General features: G+C 37.1%; 1 protein-coding gene across 4 annotated transcripts in view; it reads left to right on the top strand.

Moving 5' to 3' along the window:
* Positions 1 to 13,448, top strand: part of mettl5 (methyltransferase 5, N6-adenosine) — a 55,526-nt gene that overhangs the window by 39,800 nt on the left and 2,278 nt on the right. For 2 of the 4 annotated variants that reach the window (XM_069935683.1, XM_069935682.1), the window contains exons 3-6: positions 4,928 to 5,112; positions 8,710 to 8,792; positions 12,359 to 12,410; positions 13,082 to 13,131. In XM_069935683.1, coding sequence (XP_069791784.1) covers positions 4,928 to 5,112; positions 8,710 to 8,792; positions 12,359 to 12,410; positions 13,082 to 13,131 — 370 coding nt within the window. Of the gene's footprint in view, positions 1 to 4,927; positions 5,113 to 8,709; positions 8,793 to 12,358; positions 12,411 to 12,497; positions 12,528 to 13,081; positions 13,132 to 13,448 lie in introns of all 4 variants that reach the window. The other 2 variants (XR_011356783.1, XM_069935684.1) reach the window with 2 other exon arrangements.

Here is a 13,448-nt window from a genome sequence, read left to right on the forward strand (position 1 = left end):
TTTTAGATTGGTCACAGTGTTTGAGCTACCGAAAGAAAATAGACACACACACCGAGAGCAGTTCAGTTTATACAAATGTTTATTACTAATTCAAAAGCTGATTTCACACTACAATATGCAAGCCCTTCCCAACTATACTTATCAACGCTTGGACTGGTCCCAACTGCCGAAGCGAGGCAACGACTGCACACTTGTAGTAGGTTGTCAGGGCGCTGGTAGCAGCTTCTCCACCTCCCCCGACCGGGACGTTGCTCGGACTCTGGCTGTTCTTCCTTCTTGACAAGGGGTGTTCCCACCCCTTGGAGAGTCTAAACTTCAGCAGCAGGACCACAGGCTTATATACCCCAAAAACAATTAATCATGCGCCTACTCCTTCTAATATTTGTCAGTCAAAATCAAAACTGAACATTACATTCTACAATTTAGAAGATTAATTATTATGGAACCAGGATGTTATAATTTCCTGGTTTATCTCGTAGATACAAAGACTTATTAAAACTTCTCGAGCAAGACAGGTTGTGACCAATTCGTCAATTTCAGAGTGTTGCATTTGACAACTGCTTTCCCTGGGTCTCACAGTGGAATTCCATTTCAAAGTGTATCTTCAGATAAGTCCCCATGGCTGAGTTTAATTACATCTGCTAGTTCTGAAAGTAAGGTGACCTGCGTGTGGACCCAGTGTCGTCAGTTCCACATAAGCAAAAAGCATCTGGGTACATGGTTTTAATCCTCCATTACAACCACATAGGGGCCTGAATAAAGTTACAGAAAGGAATATCAATGCTAATATATATGCCAAAAAGTAATTTCTCCAACTGCATTCTATATCTTTAAAAGGTATATAAGCTCTGATGGTGTGCAGATCTGTATGTATAGAAGAGGTGAGGGAATGTTTTGTTTTTGTTGTTTGTCTGATAAATTTAATATATTATGTTATTGAATATTTTATTGTGTATATTTTTGAAAAAAATTAAAAATAAAATATTCATAAAAAAAGGATGGGAAATAAGGTACTGTTACAGGCCCAGAGGACTCCAAAACCCAGCAGCAATACAAATTCACCAAGACAAGTGGTTACTTAAGCAAAAGTTACTTTTAATTTTCTTTAAACATAAAAACAGGATCAAACTTTAAATTATTACTATTAACTTAACCTAGCTTAAATCCCTTCTAATTCTAAGTGCATGTGGATGTAATGTGTATAAATTTAGAAAAGTTCTTTGATTCACAGTCCAATCTCATTTCTCACTCCTCCAAGTTCACCGGTATCAGCCAATTCTTATACTGTGTACAGAATTTAACATTTATGAATTTTCACCAGGCTCTAGTGAAAACGGTTAAATGGTTACCACTCAGAAAGGTTCTTGTTGAGAAAGAGATTTGTTGCTCATTGGACACGAACAAACTGATTCCCTCCAATCAACCACTTCAGTGTCTTGCTGAAGAAACTTGTCCTATTAGGGACAAATGATAACCTCTTCTTCTGCAGGTCACCAGAGAGTTTCTTTTGTTTCCCATATTTCAGGTGAAGCACTCTAGCCAGCCATTTCCTCTTGTATGGACAACAAGGGTTTTCAACAGGCTGAACTCAGAACTCACAACCCATCTTCAAAATGGGGTTTAAACAAGCTGCCAGCTTGCAAGGCTGCATACTCCAAAAGCCACAGCAGAAAATTGATTCTCTCTCTCTTAGAGAAAGCCTGTTTGGTCTCCTCTCTCTTTCTCTCTCTCTCTCTCTCTCTCTCTCTCTCTCTCTCTCTCTCTCTCTCCTCTCTTTTGTCAAACCACATGACCTTCTTAGAACAGCAAACTGCACCTGACCCAAACTTCTGAGTCCATTTGTTTGTTGCTTTCTAAACATAATCCATTACTCCACAGCATGTCCAATTAACACCTACTTGTGAAGTCTCTATAAGCATTCTTCAAAGTTTTTGCAAAGGTTCTCAGTGCCTGTGTGACTCACTTTCAGCAAAGCTCTTGCATTTTAAATGAGATTGGTTTTGTGAAGTGTTTGTGTTTGTTTGTGACCTACACTACTCCCACAATCTATCTCCTTCAAAAACATATCTATATACAATATAATCCGTCACAGTACGTACTTAAATACAATTTAAAACAGAAGACATACCCAATTAAGAAACATGATTATGGAGAGATACAGCACAAAAAGACCAATCACGTTTTTTTAAAAAACACAGAAATTCTGCGATATTTCCATAGGGAAGACCTACCATTAAGGCGGTTTTGGTCATTTACACTGAAATGAACAAAGCCTGCATTTTTCCAGTTCAATGTCAGCAAGCCAGTATTCTGCAAACAAAAGAGGCCAGACGTGTAACTCAACAGCATCGGCGTCTTGTGTCACATATAACATACCATATTTGACAGCATGTTAGACCCACTTTTTTTTCCTAAAAAATGGCCCAAAAATATTCCCCCAGTCTTGTATGAGAGGTTGAAATTAGGGTGATAATGGTGACAGTAATGCTGTCAGTCCCCACACTGGTCAATGTTGTGCTAAGAAAGTATCAGGTTCATGAGAGATGAGTCTGGACACACGGGTTTACTATCAAACATTACTTTTATTAACATACAACAATTAATTGAAGAGCATAGGAAAAATTGTAGTGGGAATAAAACGTGCAAAAATTATAAAAGCATGGGAAAAACACACAATTTAACAAGACATGCGTGCATTTTTATAAACACATGGGAAAATCTACTGCAAGTATTCATCTATAGCAGTGGATTTCAAACTTTTTCTTTCCACTCACATATCACCATAAGTAATCCCTTACTAATCACTATCAATCGTTGGGGGCTGTTGGTGGGGGAGCAGGCCTGTGGGTTTCAGATTTTTCAGATTGAAGGCAAAACCAAAGACCAGCTTGCTTACAGCACAAGGTGACTCAAGACACCTGAGGACAGCTGAGAGCAGGGCAGTGGGATCAGTGTGGGGGGGATGGTCTTTTATCATAATGTCACTCCCTAACACTAATCTCTCCCTTAATATCTGAAGGTCTGTCACTGTTTTGAATACATTCAGTAACTAAGCATTCACACCTTCCTTCTGTTCCAGATTCAGTACCTTTTCATATATACTTAAAAAAAAATCTTATTCATGAATGATCAAACCTTATTTTGAAAAAACAGCCTGTTAAAACCATGAACTATGTATTTATGAATTAAATCATCTCTCATTCTCCTCCCAGCAACACATCAGTGAGTCTAGTGGATGATGCATCTTTATTTCACCACCAGCTATTTCAAATTTAAGACTTCTGCATACCTGCTAAACCCCAAGAGCATGCCAACTGAACTGCTGTCAGCCAGATCAACTCTGTCTTGTACCTATCGTTATGGGCCCAGAGGACCCCAAAACCCAGCAGCAATAGATATTCACCAAGACAAATGGTTACTTAAACAAAAGTTTAATTTAGTTTTAATTATCTTTAAACATGAAAACAGGATCAAACTTTATCTTATTACTATTATCTTAACCCCCTTCTAATTCTAAGCGCATGTGCATATGATGTATGTATAAGTTCAGAAAAGTTCTTTGATTTACGGTCCAATCTCACTTCTCATTCCTCCCAAGTTCACTAGTATCAGACAATTCTTACACTGTGCACAGAATTTCACATTTATGAATTTCACCAGACTTTGGTGCTTGAAAGGTAAATAGTTACTGCTCAGGAAGATTCTTTTCAGTTTTCAGAGAGATTTGTTGCTCATTGGATACCCACAATTCATTCCTTCTGTTCAGCCACTTCAGTGTATTGCTGAATAAACTTGCCCCATCAGGGTTTTCCAGATGATAACCTCTTTCTTTCAGATCATCACAGAGTTCCTTTTTGTTTCCCTCGTTTCAAGTGAATCATTTTACAGCCAGCCATCTCCTCTTGTATGGACCACAAGGGCTTTGACCACGCTGAACTAAGAACTCACAACCAGTCTTCAAAATGGGGTTTATCCACAAGCTTGCCAGCTTGTCATGTTCATGTCCCAACTGTTCAGCAACAGCTGAACTGTAGAACTGAATTCTCTCTCTCACTCTCTGAGAAAACCACATCTTAGAACAGCAAACTGCACTCAGACTTTAGCACTGGACCCAATCTTCTGAGTTTGTTCATCTGTTGTTTTCCAAAACAATAATCCATTACTCAACAGCATGTCCAATTAACACCCGCTTGTGAAGTCTTTATAGGCATTCTTCAAAGTTTTTGCAAAGGCACTCTGAGCCTGGACTTTCTGGCTTGAACAGAGCTCCAGCATTTTAAATGTGATCTGTTTTGAAATGTTTGTATCTGTGTGTGATATATCTAAAAACCCCACAATTTATCTTCCAAAAGCATACAATATAACATAATCCATCACACTTATGCTGTACAATCTGGCAGACCTAGTGTCAAAATCAGTGATGTACTGGGAATGATACCTTGCAAGATTGGTGCTGGACCCAGCCTCACTTTGTGATTGCCCTTACCCCTCTCCATGTGTGACCCATGGCAACAGAGAGCAGAACAGCAGGCTGCCAAGAGAGAGCGGGGCAGTGGTATTATTAAAAAGATTTTTCCTGTTGTCCTACTTGCATGTTTTGTCCAAGTTTTAAATGCTTACCCGTAAATACACTTTAAAAAAATACAGTACACATACACATCCATACCTGCATTGACAGAATGCCAGAAGCACCTTTTACTCAGCTGGCATTCTAAGACTGTTACTTGGTCTGCTGCCTGAAAAGAGCTAGGACTGGAATGATGCACACCCCCACCCCCCAATTCCATCTCAGTGCTTTTTAGACAGCAGACATTTTGTTAAAGAGTAAATGTCCCAGACTGAAAGGGCTGTTTAAAGAGCATAACTGTAAATACTCAGAACCAAATAAATGTTCCTCTCAGGCTGATTTATTTTCTTTTTTTTTCAGATTATGTTTGGGAGTTGATATTGATGAAGATGCTCTTAACATATTTCACAGAAATGCAGAGGAATTTGAATTGACCAATGTCAATATGCTCCAATGTGATGTGTGTTCTAAACTAAGTGAGAAATTTTCCAAAAAATTTGATACTATAATAATGAATCCACCTTTTGGGACAAAGCGCAATAAAGGTAGATTATTTTGCATGTACTATGTATTTCTGAAATTTGTTTAAGCAGCAAATATACAAGTATTGATTCTAAATCATTCAAATTATGGAGAGAAAAGTGAATTCCAATTGCTGCATGACTGGGCTGGAATACATTCCTTTAAAAACTAAGAGTTTAAACTTTTTTTATTAACATTAAAATGTTCAAACTTCACAGTATCTGATTCTAAATTGCAACTTATATACTGTGACTTTATTTTTAAAATTGTATGTTATTTTTTCCAATGGAATACATTTATTCATTTCTATGTACCATTGCTGTACTCTCAGGCTCTCTTCTGATTTCCAAGTTGACATGATACATTTTTTTGCTACAGCTAGGGCTATCATAATAAATCTTTTTTGCGCTTCATCCAGTTTGAGGCCTAATTCTTTACTTTTTATATTACTTAGAAGAAAGATCTTTGGATTTTTTGGTATGTTGCTTTTTGTGATTTTATTTAATACCTGATTTAGATCTTCCCAAAACTTTTTCACTTTCTCACATGCCCAAATTGCATGTACTGTTGTTCCCGTTTCCTTCTTACAGCGAAAACATCTATCTGATAATGTTGGATCCCATTTATTTAACTTTTGGGGCGTGATATATAGCCTGTGTAACCAATTATATTGTATCACGCTTAACCTTGTATTTATTATATTTCTCATAGTTCCGGAGCATAGCTTTTCCCATATTTCATTTTTTATCTTTATGTTTAGATCTTTTTCCCACTTTTGTTTGGGTTTACAGCTTATTTCATCATTTTCTTTCTCTTGCAGCTTGATGTACATGTTTGTTATAAATCTTTTTGTTATCATTGTGTCTGTAATCACATATTCAAAGCTGCTTCCTTCTGGTAATCTCAGTCTGCTTCCCAGTTTGTCCTATAAGTAGGTTTTCAGTTGGTGATATGCAAACATTGTACCGTGAGTTATTCCATATTTGTACTTCATTTGTTCAAATGTTAATAAATTATTTCCCAAAAGACAATTTTCTATTCTTTTAATTCCTTTTCTCTTCCATTCTCTAAAGGAAAGGTTATCTATTGTGAAAGGGATTCGTTGATTTTGGGTCAATAATAATTTTGGTAGTTGGTAATTTGTTTTTTCCTTTCTACGTGAACCTTCTTCCAAATCTTGAGCAGATGGTGCAGTACTGGTGAACTTCTATATTACACCAGTTTTTCATCCCACTTTTAAAGTACATGTTCTGTTACCTTCTCCCCTATTTTATTTAGCTCTATCCTGGTCCAATCTGGTTTTTCCCTTATTTGATAAAAATCTGATAGATATCTTAATTGTGCTGCTCTATAATAATTCTTTAAAGTTTGGTAGCTGTAAGCCCCCTTGTTTGTACCATTCTGTTAATTTATCTAGCGCTATCCTCGGTTTCCCCCCTTTCCATAAGAATTTCCTTATTATTTTCTTTAGCTCATAGAAGAATTTCTCTGTTAAGGGAATTGGTAACAATTGAAGTAGATATTGTATCCTTGGGAAGATATTCATTTTAATGCAATTTACCCTTCCTATCAGTGTTAGTGGTAAATCTTTCCAATGTTCTAAGTCATCTTGTAATTTCTTCATTAATAGCTGACAGTTTAATTTGTATAGATGGCCTAGATTATTATCCAGTCTAATACCTAGGTATCGGATTGCTTGTGTTTGCCATTTAAATAGTGATTCTTTTTTAAACTTTGTGAAATTCGCATTATTCATTGGCATCGCTTCACTTTTATTTGTGTTGATCTTGTATCCCAATATTTCTCCATATTCCTTCAATTTCTTATGTAATTCTTTTATTGATAATTCTGGTTCTGTTAAGTATACTATGATGTCATCTACAAATAGACTGATTTTATATTCCTTCTCTTTTATTTTTATCCCTTTTATTTTATTTTCTGTTCTTATCAGTTCTGCCAATGGTTCTATTGCTAAAGCGAACAGTGAGGGAGATAGTGGATATCCCTGCCTAGTTGACCTGCTTAATTTAAATTGGTTTGATATATATCCATTTACTGTCACCTTCGCCATTGGACCCTTATATAATGCTTTAATCCAATTAATATATTTCTCTGGTAGGTTGAACCTCTGTAATACTTTCAATAAATAATTCCATTCTACCCTATCAAAGGCTTTCTCTGCATCTAAAGCAACCACCACTGTTGGCATCTTATTTCCTTGTACTGCATGAACTTACGGACATTGTCTGTTGTTTGTCTTTTCTTAATAAATCCAGTTTGATCTAGTTTTATTATTTTTGGTACACAGTCAGCCAATCTGTTTGGTAATAGTTTTGCTATTATCTTATAATCTGAGTTAAGTAGAGATATTGGTCTATACGATGCTGGTGTTAGTGGATCTTTCCCTGTCTTTGGTATTACTGTAATTATTGATGTTTTACATGAATCTGGCATGTTTTGTGTTTCTTCTATCAGAGGAGAGAAGGAATTAGTAACTCTTTAAATGTTTAATAGAATTCTATTGGGATTCCATCCTCCCCAGGAGTTTTATTGTTCAGTAGCTTTTTTAATATATCTTGTATTTCCTCTATTTCAAATGGTTTTATCAATTTGTTTTGGTCCTCTTCTTGCAATTTCGGTAGTTCAATTGTAGCTAGAAACTCATCTATTTTGTCTTCTTTCCCTTCGTTCTCAGTTCGGTATAATTGCTCGTAGAATTCCTTAAAGTTTTCCTTGATCTCTGTTGGGTTATATGTAATTTGTTTGTCCTTTTTACTTCATGCCAATAACGTTTTTAGCTTGTTCTGTTTTAAGCTGCCAAGCCAGTATTTTGTGCGTTTTTTCTCCTAGCTCGTAATACTTCTGCTTTATTTTCTTTACGTTCTTCTCCACCTTATACGTCTGTAGTGTTTAGTATTTTATTTTTTTGTCTGCCAATTCTCTTCTTTTTGTTGTATCTTCCCTTGTTGATAGTTCTTTTTCTGTACTTACTATTTCCCTTTCCAGCTGTTCTATTTCCCGATTGTAGTCCTTTTTCATATTAGTTACATAACTTATTATCTGCCCTCTGATGAAGGCTTTCATTGCATCCCATAATATAAATTTGTCTTTCACTGATTCCGTATTTATTTCAAAGTACATTTTAATTTGGTGCTCAATAACCACACAAGAGAGCTTGAGCGGCTTTGAGATATTCAGATGAAATGAAAGTTTCTGCATGAAAACAAAATTCCAAGTCGAATAATTATGCTGCAGGATTAAAGTAATGTCAAGCTCTTTCATCTAATTTTTGGTAGGGGTAGGGAGATGAATCAAACCCAGTGCTATAATTTGAAAGCAATCAAGAGTTGGAATCTATGAGCAATTTGGAGCCCAACTACTGCTATCCAGTAGTCAGCTAACAAACTGTATCAAAGCTCAGGCTTGTTTGGCTTCAAGTTAGTTGTTTCCTTTACCAGGTATTGCTCGAGTCAGTTGAGAAGAGATAAACAGTAATCAACCCCTACACCAGTACATCTCAGACATACAAAATCTCATTAACATTTGAACCATAAAACCAAAAATAAGCAAAATCCTTATTGTACAAGTTTACTCTTCAAATCTAATTTGTTTTGAAATAGGTATGGACATGATATTCGTCAAATCTGCTTTAGACATGGCAAGAAGAGCTGTATATTCTCTTCATAAAACAGCAACCAGAGATGTAAGTGAATTTGTTTTTCTGAAGCCAAGGATCTGTTGATCACTGATATAGAAAAGAATTTTGATTCTTGGACACCAGAAATGGAAAAGTGCAAAAAAAATAAAGGCACATTAAGAGGTTCACAAAAGTGCTGGAGAAACTTAGCAAGTCCTGCAGTATCCATAAGAAGAACCAATGTTTCAGGCCTGAGCTCTTCATCAAGGTATGAGCAAAAAGATGGGGGAGGGATGGGAGGTGAACAAGAGGAATGAAGGCAACCATAGCATTCCTACCTCTCATCTTTCCACCAGCTGTCACCTCCAGCTCTGCATTCAGAGCTACCCCCTCCCCTGATCTATTCTCAGCTCTTCTCTACTGCCCTCCTATCCATGTCCATCAATGTCCTCTTAGCTGTTGGCCTGGGCACATTTTCCTTGCCTCTTCCCCCCCACCTTTGTATTCAGGTGTTTGCTTTCTTTTTGCTCATACCTTGACTAAGGACTCAGGCCTGAAACATTGATTATACATCTTTGCCTCCAATAGATGCTGCGCGTCCTGCTAAGTTTCTCCAGCACTTTCGTGTATTTACTACAATTAAAGCATCTGCAGACTTTGTTACACTACATAGAACTCTACAGCACAGTACTGGCCCTTCAGCCCTCAGTGTTGTGCCAAACCATATATTCCTCAAAAAATACTAAACCCTCCCTATCTCATAGTCTTCTATTTTTCTTGCATCCATGTGCCAGTCTAATAGTTTCTTAAATTTTCCTGATGTTTCAACCTCCACACCATCCCTGGAAAGGCATTCCAGCACCCACAATTCTCTGTGTGTAAAAAAAAAAAAAAAATTATCCCTGATGTCTCCCCTAAATTTCACTTTGTACATATGTCTGGTCCTCCATTCCTGCCATGGGAAACAGGTGCTGGCTGATCTATGCATCTCAATCTTGTAGACCTCTATTAAGTCTCCTTTCATCCATCTTCACTTCAAAAAGTCCCAGATCTGTTAACCTTGTCTAAGACTTATTTTCCAATCCAGGCAATATCCTGATAAATCTTTTCTGCACCCTCTCCAGAGCTTCCACATCCTTCCTATAAAGAGGTGACCAGAACTGAACAATAACTGTGATCTTACCAAAGATTTGTAGTTACAACATGACCTTTACCTATTAATGAAGGCCTTCTTAACATGTATATGCTGTGTGCAGTTTTTTTTTTGTACTACCAATAAATGGTAATTTTGCATCGCACACTGTAAAAGAATCTCAGGGTTGTATGTGATGTCAAGTACGTACTCTGACAATAAATCTGAATCTATCCTATCAACCTGCGCAGTGACCTTGAAGAACTTATGGATTTGAACCCCAAGGTCCCTCTGTTCATTCACACACTTAAGTAACTGTCCATTAACCCTGTACTCTACCTTCTGGTTTGTCCTTCAAAAATGCATCACCTCACTTCTCCAGATCGAACTCCATCTGCCACTTCTGCCTCTTGCAGCCTGTCTATATATTTTTGTAACCTACAACAACCTTCAGCACCATCCACAACTCCTCCAACCTTCATATCTTCTGCAAACTTACTGACCCATCCTTCCACCATCATATAAAAAATAAAAGATCATAAAGACCAGGGGGGTCCAAGAACATATTCCTGCAGAATTCCACTAGTCACCAACCTCCAGGCAGAATACTTGCCTTTCACTATTACTCTCTGCTTTTGACATGCAAGCCAATTTTTTTATCCATGCAGCAAAGGTTTCATGGATCCTATTCCTCATGACCATCTGAATGAGTCTCTCATGGGGACCTTGTCAAATACCTTACTAAAATTCATGTGGACCACATCTACAGCCTTACCCTCATCAATTTCTTTTGTTACCTCTCCAATACATTGAGTATTTCCTTTGATTTCACTCGTTCTTAGATTACACCATAGTATAGGCTCTTCAGCCTTTAAAAAACCTGAACAAAAAAAAACTTCCTGACCTCCACCTTATTTTTTTTTCCTTTTATCACTGTGCCTGTCCAAGAATTTTTTTAAAATGTTTATATTGTACCAACCTCCTACCTCTCCAGGCTCCCACTACGCTCTTAACAAACTTACCCTGAAGTCTCCCTTAAACTTTCTTCTTACAGATGTCATCTGATGTTTGTTTCTCTCAACCCAGGAATATGTCCTCTGGTTTTTGCTATTCCTGCCCTGGGAAAAGGGTGTTGGCTGTCCACCCTATCTATGCCTATCAATCTTGTAAACCTCTATTCAGTCACCCCTTTCATCATTCTTTGCTCCGAAGAGAAAAGCCCAAGCTCTGCTCACCTTGCCTCATAAGACATTCTCCAATCCAGGCAACATTCTGGTAAATCTCCTCTGTACCCTCTCCTTGGCTTCCACATCCTTCCTGTACTGAGGCAACCAGAACTGAACACAATATTTCAAGTGTAGTTTAACCAGAGTTTAAAAGAGCTGCAACATTGCTTCTTGACTCTTGAACTCAAACCTCCTACTGACATAGGCCAGTATACCCTAAGTCTTATTAACTACCCTATTAAATTGCACGACAACCTTGATATCTATGAATTTGGTTCCCATGTTCCTCAGTTCTTCCACTGTTAAGATTCTTGCCATTAATCATATACTCTGCCTTCAAGTTTGACCTTCCAAAATGCATTTCACACTTATCCAGATTGAACTCTATCTGCCATTTTCTCACCCAACTCTGTATCCTGTCTACATCCTGTTGTAACTTAGGATAACTTTCCACCCTATCCACAACTCCAACCTTTATGTCATCTTCAAAATTACTGACCCATACTGCCTGCAGCTTTCTTCAGGCAAGACAATTCGGAATCCACACAGCCAAGGTTCAATGAATTCTATGCCTTATGACTTTCTAAATGAGTTTCCCATGGGGAAGTGGTCAAATGCTTTACTAAAATCCATGTCCATTGTACATCTACCACCTCATCTTCAATTGCTTTTGTTAATGCCTCAAAAAAAAAATTAGGCCAATGAGGCTTGACGCACTCCCCACAAAGCTGTGCCATTTCGGAGACCATACTTCTCCAAATGCTCATAAATCCTATCCCAAAGAATCCTCTCCAATAGTTTTGCTTTTTAAAAAAAAAACAAGGGGATCACATTTGCTATTCTCCAATCCTCCAGCAATTCCCTTGTGGCTAGAGAAGACGTGAGGATAATTTGCAAAGATTCTTACCCTAATTTCAAGTCAAATAAAAATGAAAGGAACTCTGAAATTGGTTTGAATAGCACTTTATCCATGAATAAACTACATAAATGGTTTAAAGTACAAACTCTGTTTCATAATGTTTAAAAAAAATTTACAGTGCCCTATGAAGGCACCCAAAAATGGACAAGATCACTCAATGAAAATAAGTAACGACTCATGGCTCAGACCAACATCAAAACTTAATGATTGCAATTGGAGCTGCACACTAGAACAAAATCATTTTTGGGAATAAAACTCACGGGTATGATGATTATTGCTAGTTGAGAAAAGGCTGTAGATATATTTTTTTAAAAAGAGACTGATTTTAAGTGTACTGTTTAAATTACTTTTGCAGCATATTAAGAAGAAGGCTGATGAATGGAAAGTAAAGATGGAAGTAATTGCTGGTCAGTCTACAAAATAAATACATTTTTCTGTATTGCATTCAAGGTTTATTAATACTTCTAATGCAAATTTCATACCATTGTCTTTAGACTAGGAGCAACGTAGTTGGTACATTTTAGGTGAGTTGTTGGATAGCATCATCCCATTGAGGATTTACTGTTAGAATGAAGAGGAGATTTACAATCACCTACCTTGTTAAATCAGTATTTCTGTTGAATTATTCTACTTCAGTTCATTTTCACTTTGGCAGTCAGAAAACTAGCAATAATTAGGATTTGGCAGCCATTTGGACATGCGCCACATTCAATATTAACAATGCTTTCTCAAAACTGTATTTCCCTACTTGATGCCTTTGTATCTGGAAGTCTACTTCCTTTTATTCAGTTTTAGTCTCTACAGCAATATGTACTAAAGAATTCCATAGGTTTACATCCTCTGAAGTCTTGTATTCCACTTTCTATCCAGAAGAGACCATAAGACGGAGCAGAATTTCACCAATCGTAGCTGATGTATTTTTCCTCTCAACCCCATTATTCTGCCTCCATTCCAGAAATCAATCTTCTTTGCACTCCCTCCATACCAAGCATCTTTTGTACAAGAAAACCAAAATTTCATAGGCTTTTCACAATGTTTCCATACAATCCTGTAAAATTGATTTTTTTTTTAAATACAGAGCTTAGATACGACTTGCCAGCATCATACAAATTCCACAGGAGGAAATCAGTAAGTCAGATCATATCTATTAGTTTTATTAAAATTGTCCTGAATTATTATAAATTCAATGCAAATGTTAGTTTGCCAATGACAAATTGTTGATATAGTGACACAAAGACGATCTAATAATAGGGCCGACATGGCCTGTTTCCGTGCTGTAAACGGTTATATGGTTAATGTTTCCCCAAAATATTGATCAACTGGGAAAATAGGCAAAGGAACTTAACGGACAAGTGCAAAGATACATTTTGGTGGTAAAATGAAGTTTGCACTTAATACCAATATTGAGGGTTTCTTCTTTGGCGTGGCTTCGCGGACGAAGATTT

The sequence above is a fragment of the Narcine bancroftii genome, chromosome 4, assembly GCF_036971445.1.
Source record: "Narcine bancroftii isolate sNarBan1 chromosome 4, sNarBan1.hap1, whole genome shotgun sequence".
In the NCBI taxonomy this organism is placed as follows: domain Eukaryota; kingdom Metazoa; phylum Chordata; class Chondrichthyes; order Torpediniformes; family Narcinidae; genus Narcine; species Narcine bancroftii.